This window comes from Temnothorax americanus, unplaced genomic scaffold (assembly GCF_048541705.1).
Source record: "Temnothorax americanus isolate GAGA-0224 unplaced genomic scaffold, ASM4854170v1 Scaffold14, whole genome shotgun sequence".
NCBI classification, from domain to species: Eukaryota; Metazoa; Arthropoda; class Insecta; order Hymenoptera; family Formicidae; genus Temnothorax; species Temnothorax americanus.
The window spans coordinates 127,265-153,881 of record NW_027509275.1 but is presented as its reverse complement, the minus strand read 5'-3'; the positions used below and the strand labels follow the sequence as shown (position 1 = coordinate 153,881).

The 26,617-nt window shown below is 34.9% G+C and overlaps 3 protein-coding genes across 7 annotated transcripts in view; 1 reads left to right on the top strand and 2 right to left on the bottom strand.

The window, feature by feature from the left end:
• Positions 1–673: 673 nt before the first annotated feature.
• LOC143894593 (zinc carboxypeptidase-like) lies at positions 674–9,118 on the bottom strand. 4 transcript variants are annotated; one of them, XM_077400989.1, is made up of 10 exons: positions 9,078–9,118; positions 8,826–8,926; positions 7,005–7,083; positions 4,410–5,027; positions 3,719–3,881; positions 2,635–3,150; positions 2,448–2,535; positions 1,514–1,716; positions 1,254–1,338; positions 674–1,028 (listed from the first exon to the last, which is right to left on the bottom strand). In XM_077400989.1, the coding sequence occupies exons 5-10, from the start codon at positions 3,872–3,874 to the stop codon at positions 832–834; spliced, it is 1,245 nt and encodes a 414-aa protein (XP_077257115.1). In that variant the 5' UTR covers positions 3,875–3,881; positions 4,410–5,027; positions 7,005–7,083; positions 8,826–8,926; positions 9,078–9,118; the 3' UTR covers positions 674–831. The 4 variants fall into 4 exon arrangements, with proteins under 4 accessions (XP_077257115.1, XP_077257118.1, XP_077257119.1 ...); XM_077400992.1 differs by having other exon boundaries at positions 4,873–5,027; XM_077400993.1 differs by lacking the exons at positions 7,005–7,083; positions 9,078–9,118.
• LOC143894583 (threonylcarbamoyladenosine tRNA methylthiotransferase) lies at positions 7,632–10,601 on the top strand. 2 transcript variants are annotated; one of them, XM_077400969.1, is made up of 3 exons: positions 7,632–7,933; positions 8,064–8,513; positions 8,828–10,601. In XM_077400969.1, the coding sequence occupies exons 2-3, from the start codon at positions 8,110–8,112 to the stop codon at positions 10,050–10,052; spliced, it is 1,629 nt and encodes a 542-aa protein (XP_077257095.1). In that variant the 5' UTR covers positions 7,632–7,933; positions 8,064–8,109; the 3' UTR covers positions 10,053–10,601. The 2 variants fall into 2 exon arrangements, with proteins under 2 accessions (XP_077257095.1, XP_077257096.1); XM_077400970.1 differs by lacking the exon at positions 7,632–7,933 and having other exon boundaries at positions 8,001–8,513.
• Positions 10,602–11,898: 1,297 nt separating this feature from the next.
• Positions 11,899–26,617, bottom strand: part of LOC143894586 (uncharacterized) — a 37,415-nt gene continuing 22,696 nt past the window's right edge. Inside the window, exon 2 of the mRNA XM_077400974.1 lies at positions 11,899–13,665. Within this exon, the coding sequence (XP_077257100.1) occupies positions 13,414–13,665 (252 nt within the window). The 3' untranslated portion in view covers positions 11,899–13,413. The remainder of the gene's footprint in view (positions 13,666–26,617) is intronic.

Sequence of the window (26,617 nt, the reverse complement as noted above, 5' to 3'; positions counted from 1 at the left end):
GAGTCACAATTTTTTATTATAGCTATTATACCATGCAATTTTTCCAAAATGCAGTTTAAATCTACTTATAAATAAATTCTAATTGAAATTTAATTATCAAAACATTTAATTCTCGTATTATGGTTTAGGAATAATCTCTCTCAAGATCGGCTTACCCTTTCTACAAAACAGGATCATGCGGCAATTGCCAATACTATACATATGAATGTTCATTGACTTAAATACGTTATGGTTGCACACGGCACCAAAATTACTTTATCGCATTAATTTGCTGTATTGAGGTATTGACAAAGTATTTTATAATTAATCATACATTAATCATGCATTTATGTGTACTTTTATAAGTAAACCTTTTATTTCGCTACTTGTATTCGCCATATGTGTACATATTTATAACTTGTACATGTTAATCTTAAGGCGATTATTTTCTCAAGCAATAAAAATATTATTAAATATTATATAAAACATCAAAGTCATGTGGGCATTTATGGAATTATACAAATAGGCACTGTTGATTAAGAGAAATTGATTTAAACGAGAATTAGTAAATACTAAAATAAATAGTTAATTCTCTGACGAAAGAGACGTCAAGAAATATTGTAAAAGTAAATCAAGTTTTTTCAAAGATATGTTCAGAAAATTTTGTTAATAGCAATGATAAAGCGTAGGAAATTTAAAACATCGTACATAATTAGAAAACATAATATCGAAATTTATTGTCATTTATCGATAGTTTTTTTTTTTTACATAAAAATATTTCTTCATGTAATATATCTAATTCGTAAAATAAAAATACAAAACAAATAACAGTAAATTGTAAAAATTTGACATTTAACTATTTCTTATATATCCACTTGACAATGCTTTAAATATAGCTATAAGAGAATCTAAAGCCTCTTCTCCAGTTGGAATAATCTGGTCAGGTGGCAATAAGAAGCCGTATTGACCCTTGTCGCGCAATTCGTACATATACACGATGAGTTTATCGAATACATCTGCGATGTAATCTACACTAAGACCGCTCAGTTCTAGAAATAATTTTATATTATATATTAATAGAAAATAAGCAACATATTTTTAAATTGTAATTATCTTAATCTAATAAAATACGATGATAAACATTTTAATTATGGACACATATAAAAAAAGGCGACATTATTGTACAGTTATTTTTGTTAATGTTGTTATAAAAAAACGAGGAAAAAAGATTTTAATAGCGGTAAATTATTTTAAACAATTAAGAGTTTACATACGGTGAAACTCGCCAATACTTCCAATCATATATTGGGTATTGTACCTCCGTTTAAGAGCTTCGAGTGCTGTCGAGCCGACACGATACTGAAATCGCAAACATTACATTAATTTCATTACAATATTTAATCACATTAAATGTATATTACGAAATAAAATATACATTACTTAATATTTCATTTGCTTCTCTGAAATATTATTTATTTTTTATCACAAATATTTTTCAAAGGTAACATTCTTTTTTATCAATGCAATCTCTTACCAATTCATCATAAGAGTTAATACGTTTATCCGTATGGCCATAAGGAAACATCAATCGTTGGGAAAAACCGTGGAACGAAATATACGAATTGAAATGATGGAGATTGGATTTCATATATTCGGATATGCTTTTCATTTCTATTTCGGAGAATGGCTTGCTTCCGGGGTAATCGTCATCGCAAGGATTGTTGCTGGTGCCAGTAGCTGAGAAAATCAAGTTATAATGTTACATTGATGGATCGTAATGAACGGTAAAAAAATTTTTGTTATATTTGATACATTTTACATGTACCAATATTCTAATTTTTATGTTAATTTAACAGATGGCAAATATGTAAATAAATAACACAAATAATACGTGAGAAATTAATACAAAATTGTAACACATGGACGCTATCTGGAAGCAAAGTTTATGTTAAATTAACACATACTTATAATATTAAATTTAATTAAAATAATTTTATTCTTACATTAAATGTTATTCTTTCTTCTTTTTTTTTTTACAGAAAACAGACGAGACATCTTATTATAATACATAACATAAAAAACATGTTGATTTAACAGATTAAACTGTTATGGAAAAGAAAGTAACAACTTCTGTTTACTTTAAGATAGAAAATATGTCAATAAAAATTCGTGCATTTACATATAAATTTATTTTATTTTAATTCTTAAAAACGGTGAATATTAACTTAATGCAGAAACAACACAATGACAATATGTTACATTAACACAAGTGTATCTGTTAAAAATTTGACACAAAAATTTCTACACAGATAGATTTCAACACAAATACAAAATGTTCTTTACCGTGCGTGATTAGCGCATTTCGAAAGTTTCCAAATAATCTGAACTTTCGATAACGTTCTTCTATTATTTGTTTTTTTATTATTACTTTCTATTATTTATTATTCTTCTATTCGCTAAATGCTTACTATTCCAATGATAATCCCAGTTCCTATTGAGATCCGATCCAATGCAGGTACCACTGGACGGTTTGCGAGTTTTCCTCCATAATCGATCCTGAAAAATATCAAAGAAAGCCCGCTCGTGTGGATAAATTAAACTCATATTTAAAATTACAATTATAAATAATGCCGGTTAATATGAAATAAATCTTACCTTAACATGCGAGAACACATATCCGTCGGGATTGAATATTGGGAAAATAAACCAATTATGATTGTCAGCTACATATCTCACATCCGAATCTTCGCTAGTCAATAGTTGATGCAAGATGTACATGACAGTCGCTGGCGAAATCCATTCCCTGGCATGAATGCCACCCTCAATGAAGATTCCAGATCTCTCTTCACTAGAGATTATCTTTACGCCCTTGATCTCGCGTCCTTCATATGTTCTGCCGCCTACGACGACGTGCACTCTGTGAGGATATTTCTTGGCCAGCTCTTCCAGATTATCGTAGATTTCTTCGAGAGTATGATAATGTTGAAAATCAAAACTCTGTGATTTATTCCGAGGGATCGTGTCGTCGATTAGTTTCTGAATGTTGTTAATTCTGACTTCAAAGTGCATATTGAAACGGAACATAAGGTCATGAAATTCATCTAAATTGCGCGGAGGTACCATAAAAATAACTTCTCTGTCTAACACACTTGGTACTTGCCAGAAGTTGTACTGTAAATAAGATTCAGTTTCGCAATTTTACTTAAGTAATATATATATATATATATATATATATATATATATATATATAGATTTTTAAACCTATTAAATATATATATCATACAACACCGATCAAAAGTATTGTATCACTATATGGAAAGGGAAGTCGTTACTTTAATGAAGTAAGACGTACATAATTGTTATAAAATTTCAGTATTGTTATTTTATGCTTTGATAGAAATACTTTGAAAAAAAAATAAAGATCTTGATTTGATTCCGTTGTTTCAAACTGCCATCGACAATAATTATTTAATGTCAATTAAGCGATGCAATACTTTTGACCGGTACTGTATTTCTTAGTTGCATTCTATATATTTCATAACATTAGATTTATAAATTATTTTGAGTATATATATATATATATATATATATAATTAATTTGGTTTATTTCGAATCAGATAATATAAAATACAGGAGAACTGCTATTTTTAATGTTAACTGACAAATCAATTAGTGGTATCTCCTTTCAGAAGAAGAAATTACATGTGTATTTTTGTTTTTATTTAAATAATCTACTTACTTCGGCGTTACCTAACTTTCTCAGTTCTTCAAGTAGCTCCAGCTCCAATTTTGTTTTCGGGACAATGCTGAAGAGTTTGTAACTTTCGTAGCTAACCTTATTGTCAACGGTAGCTACGCCCATGGTCACGATACACAACATTATTATCTTCCACATGATGTGACTATATAAAAAATATATGAGAATAGATTCTCATAATATATTTAAATTGCGAATATTCTTCTATGGTTATAATGCTCTACTCCACTTTGTTTTGAGATAACGTAATTATCAATATATATATATTTATTATTACCTATTAAATAAATTAAATAAAATTATAAATTTAATTACATAGGTAAGTTAAATTCACACTTACATACAATTTCTAGATTAAAATGCTATATATCTTTGGCGAAATGACTTAATCATTAATAATTGCTTGTTATATTATAACAATATATACATATATGCATATGTATATATGTATATAATATGTGTGTGTGTGTAATTGCTTTGTAAATGGATTAAAATGTATCTAATAATAGATTTCTAATAATAGATCATCCATTCTATTTTAGACATATCTAAGAATAGAATGGATACAAACGCGCTAATATTGTCACTAATATTATAATGCAAGTCAAATCAAATTCTCAATTCTCGAAAGATTTTTAAATAAGAATGTTTTTGGAAAGCTATATGGCCAAACCTGTTTGATTCGAATTTTGTGTTGTGCTAGAAATAGACTAATGCCTAAAAGCCAAAATCTAGCCGAATAAAAGTCAGTATAGAATCAGCAGGATGGATAAGACATCGTTGTATGAATCTTCTCCCAAGAAGTCGACAACGATATCCAACGGTCTAATCTCAACTGATCATAGAATTATTAGATAAAAGTTGACCGGGAAATATATTCGTCATGGAGACAATATTCTCAAACACAAATATTGATACGGGTTGGCGCGCGCGTTTACTATGTTTCCGAAATCTTTAGTTCTAGTATGACCAACAGTTGATTAAAAGTTTACTGCTGAGCCAGATCATTCAGATTCTTGTAAATTGTGTTGAGAGTGTGATAGCTCTTAATGATGCATTTGTATGACAAGAATTTTTTTTTTCACGGAAAAGGAAAAACTTTGGTGTTTATATTTATATCTGAAAGATCAACTTACTTTATCACAATATTGCCCTAATTGGCGAACCTGTCTGATCTGTTTTTCCGTGGTCGGGGTAACCCTTAAAGACTTTGTAATTTTTGTAGGTAGCCTTCTGAGCAATAACCATGACCACGATCGTAGATAACACTGTTATCTTCCACATAACGTCTCTATAAAAAAAGCTTTCTCATAATCTTGGCCGTAAATTTTCTTTTTTATATACAAACAATTAGAATCAAAAGCCATGCGATTCAAGCTTAGGTCTTTGAAAGCCTTATATTAGTTTCTGTATACATATATGTCTATATATATACATATAATTTTTCCAACGAACTGCGCGCCGATTGTTGTTATTATTTATTCACGTCGCCTGAGAAAGACGTTTTCAAACTATTATTAACCGGTTATTGCGATAAATATTACCACATGCCTCGGTGGTCGAATTGGTACGACGCCGAAGCCCTACACGGAATGAGGGAGGTTCCAGGTTCGAACCCTGGCTGAGGTAATATTTTTCGCAATAAATTTCTTTACAGTTTTTAGATAATTAAATCGAGTCAATTTAATTCCGGGAAAGGAAAGGTTTTTAATTCTAACAATTACTGTGTTTTAAGTCCGACAAATAATCGGCGCGCAGTTCGTTGGAAAAGTTATATGTATATATATAGACATATATGTATACAGAAACTAATATAAGGCTTTCAAAGACCTAAGCTTGGATCGCATGGCTTTTGATTCTAATTGTTTGTATATCGTTACGATCCTATTTCTCTTATTATTATTTCTTTTTGATCATATTGCAATATATCACTTTTGCGAGACAATTTAATCGTCGATCCGTTGTTACATAATTACTATAATAAATTCTTAGAAACTAAATAATTTAATACGTAAATCAACTTTTTCGTGGACTTACTGATTGAGAGACATTGGCATATGTGTCTGCAGTTATTTATATTGTTTTATTTCAAATAAACAATATAAATGCAAATAACATTAACAGTAGCATACAAGTATCGGTATTATTTGAAAAAGAAGCTTGTTGAGTTTGATGAATTAAGGGAAGAGTGAACACGTCGGTGCGATTATCCAAAAAATACAAGTTAAAAATATTCATTATAATAGAATAATTGTTGTTCGATATAGAGATATATAATCCGTAATATCAGAAGCACATGAAAAAGGGCCAGCCGGATAACAGGCAGTATTGCAGATTAGATAGAATACTGATATCGTCTTTTTCGATAATGACGACGATTTCCAAACAGTCGGATTCAAATGGGTCACAGACATATTATTCAGAGTAACACGTCCAATGTCCCAAACAACAATATTTATGTAAACCATTTGTATATAGGTTCAAAATATTTTGTTTGCAAAGTCTTTAAATATCCTTCACGATTGCTCAAAAAGGCAAAGAATTAATAATATAAGTGATTGATCTCTCAAATATAGAGAAACATGTGCATTACTCTAGAGAGATGTGCATTACTTTTTGAAAGAATATTTTTGCAGTTTTCTTTTATTAATCAACATTTCTTTATTATAAATCTGCTTAAAGAATGCTTACAAAAAGTGCTTCTAAAATAGGAACTGTAATGAAGTTGATGGATTATCGAATGATGTAACCTACGCCTCTCTCCATTTATTGCCATGTAATGGTTATATTAAAAATAAGGTTACATTTACATTTTATAATTCTTTATGGATAATGTACCTTTTATTCTTTCATCAAAGATGGTGCATTAAATGACTATTAAGTCCATATATTAATATTAATATTGACCCTTATCCGTATATTGACCCTTATCGCGCAATTTGTAAAGAAATACGGTAAACAAATAGGTTTATGTAAAACATGGAAGACGTAATCTACGCTAGAACCACTCAAGAACCCTAGAAATGATTTTACATTACATATAAGAAGCAACATAGATATACACATATATCTTTCAAATTGCAATTATTTTAATCTGATAAAATACAATAGTAAAAGTATTTTAATTTTACAGGTACACATATATGAAAAAAGTAAGACATAATTATAAAGCTGTTTTTATTATTATGTTAATGCTGTTATAAAAAGAGGCAGGGAAAAAAAGACTTTTAAAGCGGTAAGTTATTTTAGATAATTAAGGGATACATACGTCTCGCCAATCTCATATTAGGTATTATTGTACATATATATGTTTAAAGAGCACTAATTGCCACCTCAGCGTCAAGACTCTGAAATCGCAAACATTACATTGATTCTTATTATATTATAATATTTAATCATATTAATGTTGTAAATAATATGATATCGAATTATGTAAATTATTATAAATTATTAAAAGCGAACAACTTGGAAGCGCGTTTAAATGCAAAAAAGTTATTTAAAGCCACAAAAATACATTGCTTGAAAAATTGTGTATTTACTTCTGAAATATTAGTTCCCTCTTGTCACAAATATTTTTCAAAGCCACAGTTTTTTTTTTTATCAGTGCAATTTTTTATCGTTTTTGTTAAAACCTTAAAAAAATTATCTGCGCAGATTTAAGAAAAAACATAATTTTCTTTCGCTGTTTAATGTCTCATGTCATATATGGGTATCTTAATATCTTTATAATAATTTCATAAGACATTTCTAAAAGTTCAAGAAGTTTCTTAAGATGATTTCATACACGTCATCATGTTTTCTGGATAAAAAGATTATCAATACATGCCGATAAATCATAAATCATAAATCGTCGATATTTTAGGTATCTCAAATATTTATATTCTTATATAAATTAGGAAAGTGTTAGAATATGATCAAGTATAATACAATAGCGGACTATTTAAATTTAATAATATCACTGTGTTTTTCAGAAACTTCTCGGGAAAATTCAATATACCTACTTTTGATATATAAATTGTATCGATTAGCGATAAAATCTAACTTCTTATTTATTTTCTAATAAACGAAAGTACACCTAGATGGCAGTATAACACATATCAAAACTTTTTCAAGTAACCTAACCTAACGTAATCTAATTTTATTCTTAAAATCTTTACCTTTTACACTTGAAATAGGAATAAACAATAACTGAACAATGTAATAACCTAAGATTTTTATTATTTGTTATAATTTTCCAGAAGTCTTAACGACAGTTTGCGTTGAATTTATTAGTTTAAAGATCACGTGCTCTTAACCTCAAATTGTTTCGTGACACGTTTTGTTCAAGATTGCGGCAAACAACTTCTTAGATATCATTTTTGCATTTGGCGAACATGCCTGCTCCATGCGAGGATATTATCGAGGACATCGAGGATTTAATCGCGTCGCAGGACATAACGCCTAAGGAGAGGTACAGCTCGCGGAAACATATCACTATACGGCCGAAGCGACAGAAGCAGCTGCAGGAAGAAGTGTCGCCGCAGCCGTCTATCCTGTCTAGTATAATACCCGGCACGCAGACGATCTACGTGAAGACGTGGGGATGCACGCACAACAGTTCGGACACCGAATACATGGCCGGTCAATTGGCGACGTACGGGTACAATTTGACCGAGGATAAACTGAAGGCGGATTTGTGGCTTTTGAATTCTTGCACTGTCAAGAGTCCCGCGGAAGATCAATTCAGGAATGAAATCGAGCGTGGGAAGAAGATCGGCAAGCATGTCGTAGTCGCTGGGTATGTCGCTGTATACAGCCATAATAATGGAACAAGAATTTGATAACGCATTGTGATATAGGGTCTGTTTTCTATTGCCGAACTGGCTGTACTAGTTTAGAGTTAATTTTTTTTACTCCTCATTAAAAGGAAAAGATCCTGAACTAGCAACAGTCAGAACTAGCAATAGAAAACAGACTTAAATCACTATTTTATCTAATGCTTGTATTGAATTGAAAATGAATGTATAGAATTTTACAGTTTTTTTCTCAACTTTAAGAATTATTTGGAGCCGGTCCAAAATTCTAAGCAAATATTTCATTTGTATCTTACAGATGTGTGCCGCAAGGTGCTCCAAAATCTTCCTTCCTTCAGGGACTGAGTGTGATTGGAGTGCAGCAAATTGATCGAGTGGTAGAAGTCGTGGAAGAAACCTTGAAAGGAAATACAGTCAGGTTCTTACGGCAGAAGAAGGATTCTGGTAAGAAGACAGGCGGTGCTTCGCTGAGTCTTCCAAAGGTGCGCCGGAATCCGCTCATCGAGATTATAGCCATTAACACGGGCTGCTTGAATCAGTGCACTTACTGCAAGACGAAGCATGCGCGAGGTGAGCTGGGTAGTTATCCACCGGAGCAGATAGTCGAGCGGGCCAAGCAGGCTTTCGAGGAGGGTGTGTGCGAGCTGTGGCTCACATCCGAGGATACAGGCGCTTACGGCAGAGACATTGGCACCAGCCTGCCGGAACTGCTGTGGCAATTGGTGGCCGTGATCCCCGACGGTTGCATGATGCGCGTCGGTATGACCAATCCACCGTACATCCTGGAGCATTTGGACGAAATGGCCAAGATTCTACAGCATCCCAAAGTCTATAGCTTTCTACATATTCCAGTGCAATCCGGCAGTGACCAGGTGCTGGTTGACATGAAGCGAGAATACACGCGCGCAGAATTCGAGCACGTGGTGAACTTTCTGAGTAAGCGAGTGCCCGGTCTGACTATCGCCACGGATATCATATGCGGCTTTCCTACGGAAACGGAAGCGGATTTCGAGGAGACGATGACGCTCTGTCAGAAGTACAAGTTTCCAAGTCTCTTCATCAATCAGTTCTTTTCCCGACCCGGCACGCCTGCCGCCAGGATGCCGAAGGTACCCGCGCAGAAAATAAAGACGAGAACCAAAAGGCTGTCGGAATTCTTCCAGTCGTACGAGCCATACGGACACAAAGTGGGACTGATGCAGAAGGTGCTAGTGACGGAGGTATCGCACGATAAGCAGCATTACGTAGGCCATAACAAATTCTACGAACAGGTGTTAATTCCCATGAAGCAGGAGTACATGGGAAAAATGGTCGACGTAAAGATTACAGAAGCGACGAAATTCTCTATGAAAGGAGAACCGGTCGGTAAAGGTGTGTCTCCGGCACTAACATTTCCTGTACAACGAGTAGTATACGAAATTTTCAGAGTACTATGCGAAATAAAGCCGTCAAAATACGGAATAGTGACGATTATGATCTTCTTAGCTATGATATTTAGAGAATTATGGAAATTTCTGACTTAGATAAATAATTTATACAACATTCTGCAAATTGATTATGTAAACACACTGCTATAAATTATAATTTTATATTTGCAATGGAATAAATATTTATTTGTAATGTTAATATAAGCCTATCATTAGTTTTAGATAAAAAAAGAACACACGCGATTACGCGAAAAAAATATTATATTTAATTGACAATACAGGAACCTACCCTGAAAGGGCTTACAACATTCAATTAATACATATTTGCTATAATTCTTCGGCACTTCTAGACGCATTTTTTAAAATTGTTTCTAACGTAGGAATTCGAAACTCTTCAAATATAAAATATAATAATAATATCTAAATAATGCGGAGGGGAGTATTGAGCATTCTTGCGTTTTGTTGAAGAATATCTTCGAGCAAATGCTTTACAAAACTTATATACTAAACATGAAAATATGTTCGCTTTTATAAAAATATCAATATTTTTCTTATTGCATATTGAGGCACTTTATTTGGTATCACTTCCTCATGGCTAAAGATTTTCTTTTTAAATATAACTTAAACTAAAGAGTGCATCGGATTCCTGCCAAAATATCTCCTGAGTATTAAAGCTCATGGATCATTGTTTCAAGATACCAAACGGAATATTGCTTATATGAATTGAAGCATCGAAACCGATTACTCAGTTCTTGGTTGTACTAATCTATGTAAATTGTAATTACGTATCGAAAGAAAAACTGGATTTTCTTTTGTTGAAATGTTATAACTTAATGACGCAGACGCAGCTAGCGAATCGATATAAATTAATTCAGTATATTATATATTAGTTAAATTTGAAATTATGTAAAATAATGATATATTCGAGTCTTCCAATTAAAATATCAAATTTTAATTTAGATAATACCAATAAAAAGTTAAAAAAAAATCCAATATAAATAATTTAAAAGGTTCTAATGAATATCCCTTTTGTTCGTATAAATCGTGATATTATTAATAGAATGTTCTCACTTGAATTATTTCGTGGGTATCGTGGTAACGAATAACTTCTATATCTATTTTTTTTTAGAGAGCACAAGAGAGCAAAAATTTAAATGAAAAAAATAGAATGATAAAATTTGTCTCCTTTGCCACTTAAAAAATAATTATTAAATTAAAAATAAAACTGAAATAATTAAAATTTATCGGTCAAATTTTTTTTATAAAGACCGCACAGTAACTTGTGAAGAGAGACATCATTAATCGTATAATATAATAAACGTATTATTATCATTTTAACAAGAACCTAGCGCAAATAAAATACCGATCACGAGACTTTGCCGCGCGCTTACACGAAATATAAAATATATTACTATCACTCTCGGTTATTTACATGCAGTCTTTTTTCGCATACACCGGTATAAAAATAAGAGTACAAACGCGGGACAAACTAACGCTACTTTTAAAAGACACGAAAACGTTTAGACAGACTTGGATTAAAAGATGCACGAACGAAAAAAAAGAAAATAGAATAAAACGATATGATATGGCACGCCATTGAGGATTTTACTCGAGGACGAAAGATGCCGAAACGCGTGCTCGTTTCTTTCTCCCTTGTAATTATGTCAGTTTTTAAAATATGGCAATTATTATGGCGCGAACTTAATCATGGCACAAGTGTAGAATTCTTTGTACCAGCTTCTGACATCCAGAAAGTGCAGAGCAAAGAGAATCTTTTATTTCCTGTGACATCAAATTTCTCGTTCTCTCGTAAAATCTCTTTTCTTCATTGGTCCATCAGATAACGTAAAACGAAATTATTAAAATATGTACTACTCATATTATTGCGGGATAACAATTCCCTTTCCAATTATATAACCATCCACATTTTTTTCAACAGTCGCTTCCTATTCTGGCACTGTGTCTTTTACTTCTCGCACACTTGTATCTATTATCTGTTTCCATGCAATTTCATACTTATTGAGCGAATCGAGCGAGAGTACGGTTACAGATTCGCGTCCAAAGAGAGAAGAGAACGTGGACTCTTGTAAAATGTAATTTTAATATTTACTCGACATAAAAAAGAAAGAGTGATACGTGAGATCACGCTGTAAATTTGGGATTTTAGAGGATACATATTTAACTTGTCATTCTAATCTTTCTCATTTGCTATGAATATCGTATATGACAAAAAATAGAGCCATGTTTCAAGACTTTATCAAAATCCGTCCCATTCTCACCCTTCCTTTCGCGAATTCAGTATTAAATGTTCCGTTAAGAGCAAGGATTAATTGAACTGCTCATGTCCTGTTGAGCAAGGGGTTGAAGGAGAAACAAAACGTCCGTCCGAAGGAATAGAAACTACGTTTTTAACGTTTACACGTGAGAAAGGTAAGCCGTATCGTATCGTTAGACGAATGAGAAAGAATTCGTCTCGTTCGCATCTCGACGGACATCAGAGTTCGCGACCGTCTCGGTGCGGCGGTTGCTGTGTTTTACGATTCCCGTGAGAGAAAGAGGGAGGGAGGGAGAAGAGCGATTCTGCGGACAAGCCCTGGCCGCAGAAACGCGCGCGGGCCCTCGACCGACTCTCTCCCCGTCTTCATTAAGATACCGAGAGCGCCCGGGTAAAAAGCGGAATATCCGGGCGACGCAAAGTGTTTCGCCGGTACCTTACGTGGTTTTACGACCGTTGCCTTTATGGCTTCTCATTTCTCCCTTCCCTCCCGCATTCGCATTTTCTTCTTTTCTCTCCGTGCTCCGCCGAGGGGTACGCTCTCCCCCTGACCGCTAGCCTCTCGTTCTCTCGCCCCCTTCTATCTCTTTCGTTCACCTTCGTTCAGTTGCACCGCTCGGGGCGGAACTTACTCCGAAGATCGACGAGGAGGAGGAGAAGGAGGAGGACTGGAGAAGGATTCGGTTGCGCATCCGCCGATGTCGTTCGGGAGATTTAAGCCGTGCTTCGGCATCAAGCCTCCTCGCGGTGTCGACGGATCGGGGCTAATTATGGCGTTCGTGGATTTTACGACGTTTAAAAATCATTCATAAGCGGCATTTATGGCGGTTAAATACGCTTATGCCACCTCGTAGGTTAATATGCTATACGGAAGCACCCTCAGGGCATTTCTCGAGCTATGAAGATGTGTCGTATCGCTACGGTGTGCAACCGAATTCGTTTCAGTCGTATCAGTTTCGCATTCCATAAACTAATCGGGAAAGTTAATTACTAAAATATTAATTTATCTTTCAAATTAGGCTATAAAATCGCTTTTGACTTTCGTTTACGGTATATATATCTTGTCTATAATACACGTTTGTTCCCTTTCTCGATAGAGTTGACGCGACTCCGTAGCTAGACTAGTTCTTCTCTCCTCGCGAACGATCGGAACGCGGATCGACCGAGGGAAGAGAAATCGATTTACAGTCGTCGCAGATTCCGTTTGCTCTGCCTCGAGCCGACGATCAGGCGTTTGTTGCGCTTCGTCGGGGTGGCTAGTAAGGGCGTCTTGCATGGGCCCGCGTGTGGCTTCGACGAGCATGAGATGCAGAACTCGATGGAGCAGCCCTGCCTCGAGCAGGCACCCACATTCTTCTCGCTATCCACGTGACAGGGAAAGCTGCACCTTGGGCACCGCAGCAGGTACTCGCCATTTGCGAGCGTACGACTAGCCTGAAACAAGGGAGAAAATTGTTGTGAACACAATAGTTGGAAAAATCGACAACATAGATTGATTATTAATATTATTATTGATTATATTTAATAACTAATTATTAATAGATAAATGTGATTATTATATTAAGAAACTATTATTATTATGGAGCAATTATTAAGCAATTAAGACCTTGCTATTTTTACACGTAAGCAAATCTAAATTTTTACGTAAAAATAAAAAGTCTTAAATAACAATCTATCGATTTAAAATGATTTAAAAGCTATGATTTATGGAGTCAGGATCCTCAAAAGTCTTTCAATTAATCTTCTGTTAAATGTTCTACATCATAGAAACACACTGGCTTACGTGGCATAAGTTATATTTACGAGTGATAAAACAGCAAGAAGCGACGCTTCCTCGCCTTTTGAGTAATAATTAATAAGATTAGTTGCGCCGATATGCACCTGCTCGCCGATCGTGACTTAAATTGCGTTGACGCGAGGCGAAGGATGCGACGAAGCGTAATCCCAATATACGGTATAAGAGAATTAAGTTACACACGCGTACGAACGTCTTCCGAAAAATGAGACATAAAAATTAAAACTCGATAAAAATGGAAAAAATAAAACTCTGTAAAAAGGTGTTGATCTTTCAGTTCACGTATCACTATATATTTTAGCAATCATTAATTTTTCAAAAATTGAAAATATTCTACAAATTTTAAGAATATATGTATATAAGTGACTTTAATAATAGATTAGAAAAAACTTTCCTCTATTTTATAGTAAAAAGTAGTGTTATACTCTTTAAATTCATTTTTGAATTATTTTAAAAATTTAATATATAATATCAATATGTAGATATATATTTTTACCAACAAATATTTTGTCTTTGATATACATATCTCGCTTTTAAGCTCTCATATCTCATATTTAACTCTGTTAAAAGATTTTCAAAAAGAATTGCAAATTTTGTTACTATTTGCAACTAATACTGTTGTTATTATTGAGCGAATATGTATATGCGTGACCAGATAAAACGCAGATAGAACAAGTTTTCGATCGTATATACAGTTGACGGAGCTGAGAGCGCGAAATGTCCGGCGGCAACCGATACTTTTGAACCGTCTTTCTTAGAACTTTGATAAGAAGAACTATCGCGTAACTTTCAGTCCGGAGACTAGGTAGACGACGAAAGAAACGCGAGCATGCGTTTCTTGCTCCTCTCGACTTATCCAAGTGCGTTTCAACGGCTTGCAACTTTAATGAGATCAAAACGGCAGTAAGGATTAATGACTAATGAGAAACATAGACAAGAGAGAAACATTAACATAAATGTATGCGTGATTTAACACCAAGTTCACTAGAATTCAATAATACATAAATGTAAGAATAATAAATGAAAACTTTCATCGTTAAGCGAAATAAGAATTTCGCTTAATGCTTATACAAAGGAGCTAGAGAAAGTGCATCGTCATCCTCGCGTTATTCTGCAGTCTCGTGATCGTCTCCTCGCTGCGCATCGCTAATAAGTGAACGCGTGAGAAAATCCGCATGAGACGAATCCGCTCGAGACGAATGTCGAGCTGTTCATCATGACTGACATAAAGGCATCTTTTCTCATTAAAAAACCGGGCATTTTCTTCAAAATATATATCGAAATACTATTATTTAAATATATGTATAATTATCGAAATATATTATACAAAAAAATAGTATATATATATATATATATATATATATATATATATATATATATATGTGTGTGTATATATATATATATATATATATATATATACTGTTTTTGTATATTCGAATAATTATACGTATATTTAAATAATTTTAATATATATATATATATATATATGTATACAACAGTATATGAAAAAGCGCGCATTTGACGCAGATATATTGACGATTTGGAAGCTCTCTTTTATTCTTACATATGTTCTCCATCGCAACTGGGTTCGAGAAATACTGGACGATATAAGATTAAGGCAGGGCAACAATGTGGCAGCTGATTCGAGGGGCGCATATGAATGATCGGAGAAAATTCTACACCGACAAAGACATCTACCAGGAAAACGCAACGATTCGTTTATGGAATAAAAGACTGTTTACTTATCGTATAATTATATCTTAACATATATGCCTCTTTCACATTTGTAGCGATGGCGACAGAACATGTATATAATAAATTATTTTATTTCTTATTTATTAGTGATTTATCTAATTAGTTGATATTTGAATTTGATTATTCCGGACGCGATGAATTGTGCAATTTAATAATGTACAGACACTATATGTATATTGTGTAATTTTAATACAAATTTATTTTAAAAATATTAAAGATTAAGATTTTAGCTATTGTTTCTTAGTACTATTATAATAGTAATTAGTAATATTTAAGAATTAAAAAAATGATTTTTAAACGCAATTCAAATAGACAAAAGAATCTTTTCCATCGCTTTTCCTTCGTCACATCTGAACGCAGTGGTCGTTGGGATTCGGTTGGGATCCTAAGCACACAATGTAGAAACTGGTCTGAGACTATTCCTATGCCACACATCTCGATTTTTCCGAGAACTATTACTAACACAACTGCGTCTAAAAAATCTACACAGAGTGGTATCATTTTAATATTAATGTAAGATCCCAATATTTTAAATTCCAGAAGAGGAGCCGACCAAACGTAACAGGAAGTTGATCTTAACATCCTGCCATTAATAATGTGTTTTTCTAATTTTTCATAATTCTACGTATACAAAGAAGAAAATTTTCAAATTATTTAAATAATTTTTTTCTTTCGGATTGCACATTAAATTTATACTTTAGATTGGCTTATTTCGGCAATAAAAAATTGTAATTATTAATAAAAATTTACAGTAATATGAATAGAGATTGTAAAGAGCACAATTAAAATTATTTTTCCGCTTAGAAGCAAAACTAAAAAATGTGTTTAGAGATAACGAACTTTTTCACTTTTAAAACATAACGTAATATTGGTGGGTGAGTTTGCTTTGAGATATCAATATCATTCCTAGTGATTTAAGTCGATGACATATGATTTCCGGTGGGACTTCGTGTAGCAAACATCTGATGGTTGATGCAACAATGTGATATACTAAAAATATTTCTCTATGTTTCTCCTCATGATTTTCACTTAACTCTTGCTCACAACTAGATTAAAACATTTATTTTCCATAAAACTGCAAAAAAGTTTACATAATTATATAATTTTCAATATAGTTTAGAGAATATAATAATAATATCATAAACTTATTTTTAGCTTGAAAAAATTGGCTCTATATTTTTTGTTCACTATCCAGTTAACGAATTTAATTGCAACTTTGTGTGAAGACCGTCATTTTAAAGAGTGTTCCTTTTCAATAGAAGACTATTTTTCAACGGTAGACAACCGACCCTGCCAGACTGTCGTAAAATATTATTCTGAATATTTGTTATTTCGTAAGAGCCGCTTTTATTAATGGCTGTAGACCGATCTTAGCAGCATAGTTGCGTCCGTAGCAACCTAATGAGAAAATGTAGAAGCGGATAGGGCCCCTAGTGGTCCGGCGGGACTGCCACAATGTAGCAGATGGCCCGAGTAACCCTGTATCTCCCACATGAATATGAAGGGTTCACCAATCCTCACGAAGAAAACCGTTTGTCTGTGTTCCATTACGACCACACACTACTATTCTTGTGGACTGCGTTTGCCCAGCACTTTGTAGCACGGAGAGAAAAATTCCCACGAATCGGTGCGGGTCGAACCACGATTTTAACGCTATATAGATACTAGGAAGGTTCACGTTTTACAAAATTCATTTGCAACATAGTTGTAATTCAACTTCAAAAATTCGTACATGAAAATAATATACCAAAATTTTCAATCTATCAACGATAAAAAACAAGATCACTTATTTTCGAATTAATAAAATGTGTAAATAAATAAAACCTTTAAATTTTTGGAAAATATATAAAAAAGATAACGAGGGGAGGAAGTATTGTAGAATATCAGTGTTTTATCTGCGAGTGCGTTGTAGCAAGAAAATGTCGCGCGATCGCAGCGCGACACTTTCTTGCTACAACTGCTACAACAAAGCAGTCTTTGATATTTTATCCATTTCCCTTTGCTGCTCGGCAATCGGATATACCTAGAGGCGTACCCGAAAATGTAGAAGTTGATAACGATTGATCTCTCTTGGTCGAAAATTTTAAATGAGTGCACATATGCAAAAAGAAATCATGAGACAATAATTTATAATGGCTTCACAATACAGAATTTTTTTTTAGTTAACTATATTATAGTTAATCCATAATTGTTTTTTATCTGCTAGCATTCTTTATTCGATTCACTACCCCCAATTAAGTAGCAGGTATCCATTATTCGTTTGACAAATCATTTTTTATCAAGACGCTACGATCGAAAGATCATAAAATTGATAACAATCGGATGACCAGTAGCACTGCTGTATACAATTTTTTTAAAATTCATATAGATTCTTTTCAAGATTCATATAGATTGAAAAATAATCGAAATATAATTTATCTGCCAAGCTCAGTTTGAGAATATTTTGGGAATCGACGATTGTGATGTTAATGATTTCTGTTAGTCACCGAAACAGCGATGTCAAATTAAATAAATTATTATTAATTGATCAATTTCAGATTGGATGCATGACTAAGTATTAAAACTGGAAATATAATTTAAATTTTAAAAGAATCAATTCACGCAAAAATAATAGCATAAAGATGTTTTTAGAAAATGGCAAAAGTCACGGTAATATCAATGTTCAATATTAATTAAGTAGTCGATTTCTGAACGATAAATGAAACTGATAAGTAAATCAATAGCATTCTGCAAGAAGGTAAATCGGCATCGCTATGCGATGTTTTACAGAAGTTCACTCGCCATCAAATTAATATTTCATAAAATTTATTTACCCAACACCGACGTTTTTAGCAAATGGGATCGATTATGATGCTAATATCTTTGATCGAGCGATTGCGTGGAATTCTGCAGCCGGGCATCTTGACAAATTCGAACCATTTATCCGCGTCCCTTCGCCCATCGGATCGAATTAAGGTGTGCCCGTAATTCGATATCTTCATTAAGCATACTGCGTATTGAATTACGGTGAACTCCGATTCTGCCGAATTATCTCTCGGCCGACTAGATCTTTTCAAGTATATGCCGGTTTCCTCGTTTACACTCGATCGAGTCTGGACCTCGTGCTCTCAGCTTGTTCTCCTTTTCATTCTAAAAATTTTAATAGATTTCGACGTAGCCGCACGCTACACTTTTCTAGGTTTCGTAATAAAGTTTGTTAATATGAGAAATATTATCGCATCGCTAACTGCTAGAATTTCTAATAACAAGACAATTATATAACAGAAAGTATTAAAGATATATAAGTATTACAAAGATTATTAATTTTCTGTTATAATCAATAAATCCGTGATAGTCCACAAGAATGCACATTAAAAGATATAATAATAAAACGATTATTGTATAAATGCCGATTGTTTATTGCCACTAAGATAAAAGCATCGCGAGTACAATGATGCGATAGCGATTGTGAGTCCGCATTCTCGGCGAGCCGCACGATTGATGATCGTGAATAACAACATACCGATAATTCCTAAAGTGTAGTGTAGTAGTGTGGCGGAAACAATTATAATTCCCCCTTCCCTCCGATACAATCGTAATCTCGTGATATATACGCCAATTGTATAGACTACTGTTTATTAACTTATAAAAATGGTAGCGATTAAATTAATAAACCGTCAGGAAATTCTGCAAGAAAAATCGGGATGGGAGTAGCGAGAAAAAAGATTTTTGCTATTCGGAAAAGATTCATTAATAAGATCTGTACGTCGGTTATCCGTCAAATTCATGAATAATTGACGAGACTAAATCATGTTGCTTAACGCAGTATACACATTTATCGCTGCAGTTGTGACTTATTGCGAGCAGCAGTTAGATGCGCAAGGATCGCGCGACGTAAAAGGAGGTACGTACGATAAAGCAGGTACTTTAACTCTGAATACCCTAAAGGTATTCTAACTCTGTAAAAATGTTAAGCCCTTTTTTGTCCGCGAATACGTGCACGTCGCATTCTCCTTTTATCGTTTAACAAGGTCTCGCAGCTAGCTACTTCTCTTCGCGCGATCGAGCTCACACTCTCGAAGAGTCGCACGCATCTCTTCGCTTCGATAGCCATTACTTAACAAAGGAAGTTGTTACGCATCATTGCGCGCAAAAATTACCAATAAAGCGTAGTGCGACGTACAGGTACCTCGACCTCGTGACACACCGCTTTTGTGACTGCCCAATTACTCTATCGCGTCACGAATTCAGATTGAAGACGACCTCGAAAGGCCGCCTCCTTGATGAGAGACTTAAAGAGACGTCGAGAAATTCGGTCGATGCGTCTAGCCCGTGAAAATGATTCACGCTCGCGGCCTTTCCCGGCGGACTTATATCTCAAGCAGGAATGAAAACAGGTTGTTCCTCATAATATACAGAAAACGAAAAAAAATCCGCAAAAAGCCATTTTTAATTAAATCACATTTCGCGAAGTTCGATCAAATATGACAAAGGCTAATTTCTCGAAATGCGTTTATCGATCGTTCATTTTTATTGCACGGAATATTACAGATCGGTTAATTATATTTGTGTGATTTAACTATCAAATTTTATCAAAGATATATTTCTATATATGATGCGTATAATAATTTAATATAGTGTAGATAAAGAAAGAAAGAAAGCGAATCGTAGGGTCAGAATTTCAATTACACGCTAAATTATTTCGTGTCTCTGATTCATATATATAGTATAAAAGTATTTGCATTGAAAAGCTTAAAAGGCATGTTAATGAATGTGTGATTACGAATAGATAATCTTGTCAATTTGATTTCTTGTTCTAAAGAACATGATCTAATATTTGATTGAATCGAGATTGTCATGGGAAAACTGAAGTAGCGATCTGATAACGTGATATCCACGGTGCGTTTCCCCTTTAAACGCACAATTTCGGTGACAATAGAAGGAAATTTTTTTTGTTGAATCGTTCCTCAGAAAACAAATTTCGAGTACCTTTAGAATCCAAGGTACACGTAAGTCTGGAAGTCTGGACAAAGACACTCGATGGTTCTGTATGTGCAGGTATTTAGTACTTGTTAGAATTCTAAAGTTTCACGGAAATTTCTAATAAATTTAGTTGCCCGAAATTAATCTCCTATGACATTTCATAAGATGTATTTATTTTTGAAGATCATTGCTTAATCTAATCGTGTACTTTCAGAATTTTAATATGCAATTTTATCACATTGCAATTAATGAAATTTTATGTCTACAAATATTTGTAAATTTTTCCATTTTTCATCAGATAAATAATACAAAAATGCAATGATGCATTTAAACACTACACAGCAGAATCTACTATCACTATTCGAAAACGATGTTTTCTAGTCTTTCCCTGATGTATACGCGTTGCTACATATTCGCCCGTATATAAGTCCGTTTTACTTCGACGTACTTCGACGAAGGGCGAAGCAAAACTTTTCGACGGAGGTTCAATTCGGAGAGGCGTCGGGCGGATACAGCATCACTCTTCGTGAAACTTCACGCATACACACACGCATACGCAGACAGCATATACTCTTGAGAGCGCTCTCGCATATACACACATACGTATGCGTGCCTGCACGTACACACGTCGGAGCGGGGTCGTTTGGTTTTGAAGTGGGCCAGAGGCCCGCCGGCAACGCGCGTCGGATGTATCATTATCTCGGCCTCACTCTGTTGCTATGCAATTAGAGTCCGTTAATCGGGATCCCCACCCCGCCCGACAGAAATCGAGAGCGCGCCTTTCGTGACGCCAATCCGTAAACGGGAGGGAGGAGTATCCGCAAACCCGCAGAGGAAAGGCCGCGGAGGAAGAAAGAGGACCGGCACGGGCGACTGAAGGCAAGAATGAGGCGAGAAAAGAAGACGAAGAGCATTAAGGGGGAACAGAGACAGGTGCTATGGGTGCTGGACAAGGATAACACGATAAAGAGAGAAAAGGAGAGATAACTAAAGAGAGAGGACTCGGGAGGAAATCCGCAACCAGTTTCCAGACGAAGACGGCAACAACAACAATAACAACGGCAACACGTGGACGGTGGAGGCTCCATCTCAAACGTTCTCCAGACTCCGAGCTCTCTCTTTCGCTTCTCCCATTTCTCTTTCTCTCCTCTCTTTTTACCACCCCTGTTTCCTGGCACTTATTTTCGCAATTCTTTTATTCTGTTCGTTGTTCTCCCGCCCGTAGCGAAATTCGATTTTTCGCACGCCGGAACTTCGTTTCGGCACACGAATTCCTCGACGAGAGGTCTTTTATGCCTTTTATATACGCTTGGGATTTCACGTAGTCAAAATTAACGTCTCTCTACACTCTCTACGCTTTCGCATTTTTTTGCTGTAATCAGTGCCCAAGCGAAATCAACTGCCCAATTTATTCCAACGGCCAGAAAAGACTTTTACATCGTGTAACAATTTTATAATTCTTAAATAATTTATTCCAACTAATATATTTTTTAAATTACTTTATGAAATATATGTACCTTTTACTTTAAATAAATTTGACTTTAACAAAAATTTGTGTATCACGTGTTATTATATGCAATAAAACACGTCACGTAGTAAAAATACCCAAAAGATCTAAAATTATTCGTTTTTTTTTTTACGAATGACATTTCTTTCTCAATTATAATAATTTCGCAGCATCGGTTCCTGGCGTAATCTTCTAATTTTCTATTACATATGTCTCTACAAACGAAGGAAACACGATTGTGCTAGACGGGCTTTCTCCGCATTCATTAAGATTTGCTCCGACCTTGGGGGATGCTGCGCACGCAGTATCCAACTTGCGCGGGAGATGCGTCGCGTCGTCGCGGCCGTCGACCACGAGACACTCTCCTTCATTCAGTGCGGTATTTTCCCGCTCTTTCTCTCTGTTATCTGACTCTTTACATTTCACGCGCTCTTACTGTCTCTTCTTTAAACTGTAGTGAACTCTCATGGATGGGATTCATCTTTGATATTTTATTTATCGAAAGAATTTTAAAAGTATCAATATTTACGTTAATGTGTTAGATACTTTATCTACTTATACGGTATTTATTTATACTCCTTTAGTTTTATGGTAGATATGAATACGATCTTTAAAATTAAAGTTGCTATTAATTAAAAATAACTTCAACATTATAGCGCTGTGCGATAGCGGAAAAAGATTGATTCATAAACCATATACGTTTTGTTTTCGTTACTTTGTTTCATCGATGTTGCGCGACAGAATCATTTGTCTTGTTTTACAAAATATGGTTATAGATTATTTACTGCATAATGTTTAGATAAATATTTATTGAGTTTTTATAAAGTGCGTTTACGTCATTGGCTCGTGAGTTAATTTTTGGTCTGACGTTATCGATTTCGTGAAAGTAATCACGGACAATTGATTTATTTTAGGCGATTACATCTCGCGATAGATCGAGAATCAACTGACCTGTACGTTAGATCATGACTACATTAATGACTAATCTCCGAATTTCTCACCGCAACGTCATGTTTCTTGGAATTTGATCTGGACTATAGAATTTCACGAAAGACACATCCTTGTATTATTTTCAGATAATCGCCAATTCCCACGTTATTCCCCAAAAAATAAAAATCTTGTTAAGCGAGCTTTGTACATACATAAAGTGACGCATATGTGAAAAACATATTTCAAGGTTCTTAATTATCATCGCGATGCAACTCGAAGGTGCGAAATAGCCTTTGACGTGATAAGACGCGACTTCCAATTATAATTAATATTTCGCACTTTAATTTTCAAAGCTTGCAAACTATACAGTTCGTCTGTTTGACATTTAAGACGTTCTTCAGACGTATGAAATTTTTCAATCGTTAAAAACAACATCGATGGTTTTGCAAAATCCTCTTTTTCATGATTATTCAACTAAACTCCAATAAAATAATTATCAATCTACTAATATAACTGTTTATAAATCTTAATTTGCAGACAAAAAAATTGCGATTGCTATATCTTTTCATTGAAAAAAGATACTTTGCGCCAAAATGAGAGAAAAACAGAAAGAGAGAGAAGACTGTAAAAAACGACAATTGCTTTTACACTAATATTTAAGAGATATAAAACAATTATAAAAAATATTTTTCATATTTCTTTCAAACAAGATGTTACTTAGAAAATATGCTTTCCCTAAAATATCTATTATTAACATTTGTAGTTGCTCTATTTCAATTTTTCATTTATTTTCATCAAATGCGGAATCCATTTGTTCGTCTTCCCACCGATAACAAATTTCGTGTCAGCACCGCTCAGGATTTCAGGATATCTCGTCGATGACGCGTCCCGCGAACCAAGGACGCGCGCTTCGTCCTGCGCAAAATGCGCAGCAGCTTTCCCGCCCCCTGCTCTCTCTCTCCACGTCTTCCTTCATTCCGCCGATAATCAGACCTCCCCTTCCGTCTCCGTCCGACGTCATAAAAATTTCGCGGCCCCGAGCCACGCATCTATTACACATACATTATTCAACGCAATCGTCCAAAAACTCTCGTTGCGAATTCAGCACGATGCACCGTAACCGGGTAGCAACAGGGACCCAGCAACAGGACCTGTCTCCGTTCTGTTCTCTCCCACCTCCAGCATCTTCGACCAGCGCACATCGTCCTCTGCGGTCGCGACCGTCTCTCTTTCTCTCTCCTCTCCGCGGTCGTCGCTTTCTCGTTAACAACGTCGGCTGTTCGCCTTTGGTCCGGCACAGTCTCCCCCTTTTTCGGCATGTTTCGACAGCGAAACGTCGCGTTCCCAACGAGACGACGGGAATTCAGAAATTGGAAACTCAGAAACGTGGTCTCCATATAATCAATCTTTGATGACAAGCACGTAACGAAAGAGAAAAAGAGTCAGAAAGAAAGAAAAAAGATAATTAACATAAACATTTCTCTCGGGCATAAATAATTCTACACTGCATTAAATGTAATTAGTAGGATTTAAATTATTAGATTATTATTCATTTACTGAAAAAGTATCAAATAAATTCGTTATAAGATTAACACCGTACGATTAACACTAATCGTACGGTACGATAGGATTATCAAGTTAAACAAGTAACACGTACATCTACAGTAAAAAAGACCAGATAACATGAATTATTCCACGAGGGGAGGCCTTAACACCCTCGTATAATATCCGTCTACTGGTCTACTTCGAAATACTATTTGTATGCGTTTGTAATGCTACGTGTCTGAAAGTATTAGGTATATCACGTACGTGCGCGTGAAGGCGATGACCTGCATAAAACAAATCGGCGACAACAGCCGACCAGGGCATATACGAAACGAGTGGGCCAATTTGAATATTAATAATCGGCGGCTTGCGCGCGAGAAATTTGCGAGAGATTGCGACAGGAGGAAGGCGTTACCCCGCGAGGCCGTTGTATGAAATTGATCTTCCGCTGTGCGCCATTGCAGAAGAACAACGCGGCCGCATATCTCTCTTCCCTTGGTCCATTGCACCGCCCACGCACTTCCGCGAGCGAGAACGCGTGAGAATACGCCCGCAACATCCTACGCATTTTATTAACTCACACATAAACAATTGCATTAACACGACAAAGTCGGTTAATTATGAGGCTGATAAATCCCGGCTGGAATTTATTATTAATATCGAGCACTTTCTATAATTGTTTAGCTGCAGTTTTAATTATATCCTTTTATCGAAGATATCATTAAATCGGTACCACGGGATCACCGTACTTATCTTGGTGGACACAATTAGTGGTACCTTGGACAAGTGTCTCTTCAGGGTAGGTAGCGAAAAGGTGGCCCCTTAGTGGTGCGCGACCAGGTACGATCGGGACCAAAGGTCAGTGCTAACGACGGTTCGATAATGAGGCACAGATAAACGTAAGATGGGTGTTCCATCAGGACCAACATAGGATTTCGACTTCATTCTCTTCTGATTAAGATTAAGGAGAGATAATCTAAATTCAGCCGATTATCAATAAATGAAACGTCAACTTCCTAATTTTTTATCACCAAAAATTATCTAACAAATCATAAAATAGTGATAATTATAATTAATTATTAAATAAGTCACTCTTTGCAATGCTTTCTCCCAAAACAACAAAGGCTTCCAGCACACAGAAACGCGTATAGATATCATATCTGGTATATGATTACATAAACTTAGGAATTTAAAATAAAATTTTGAAAAATTACGTGATATTATATTTAATTCCGTCTCGTAATATTATTTGTACTAATTGATCGAAAAATCGCTCTTATATCACCAAAAAATATTTTCCTTGTGTGCCTCTTACTTCACTATTTTCGACCGGTATAATTTTAGCGATACTAAAAGAAGAATACTCTCGGTCTCTTTTGAGGCATACTTGCCGTATATAGTCGATTACGCCTACGAGAATCTGCTGACCGACTTATTGAACGCGTTCAGAAGGCTAGACGTTTCATTCAGTAGTGCCGGAGGTGACTTTATGAATGAACGAAGCAACCGGACGTCGAAGGACATCACTCAGGTAAATGTTATCGGGAGCGTTGGACGCGATTACGAGCTCAAAGGCCGGTTTTATCTCACAACTAAGCGCCGGCTCCTAACATTACTTGCGACTTATGTTTCACGAGCCATGTACCTGTTTAACAGTTTCCAATTATGACTATTAATGGGCGCCACAGTTGGTTTGCACATAACTCATTCGCATTGCACGTGATTGTTCATTTTCTATAGATCGACAGTATTCGCTTACAGAGTTAACAAATAATTTCTGAAATCTTTACAGAAGAATTATAGGTAACCTTCTCGAATAACACGATTGTTTCCATGTTATTGAAAATCGTATTATTCGAAACTTAGAATTCATACAATTTTGGAGATCACGT

Bases quoted from the DNA above. Each gene is read 5' to 3' on its own strand.
- LOC143894593 (XM_077400989.1), bottom strand. From the start codon at position 3,874: ATGTGGAAGATAATAATGTTGTGTATCGTGACCATGGGCGTAGCTACC. The intron at 1,339-1,513 runs GTAAGAGATTGC...TTGCGATTTCAG, and splicing joins TTAACTCTTATGATGAATTG to TATCGTGTCGGCTCGACAGC. The intron at 1,029-1,253 runs GTATGTAAACTC...AATTATTTCTAG, and splicing joins AAGTATTGGCGAGTTTCACC to AACTGAGCGGTCTTAGTGTA.
- LOC143894583 (XM_077400969.1), top strand. From the start codon at position 8,110: ATGCCTGCTCCATGCGAGGATATTATCGAGGACATCGAGGATTTAATC. The intron at 8,514-8,827 runs GTATGTCGCTGT...TGTATCTTACAG, and splicing joins AAGCATGTCGTAGTCGCTGG to ATGTGTGCCGCAAGGTGCTC.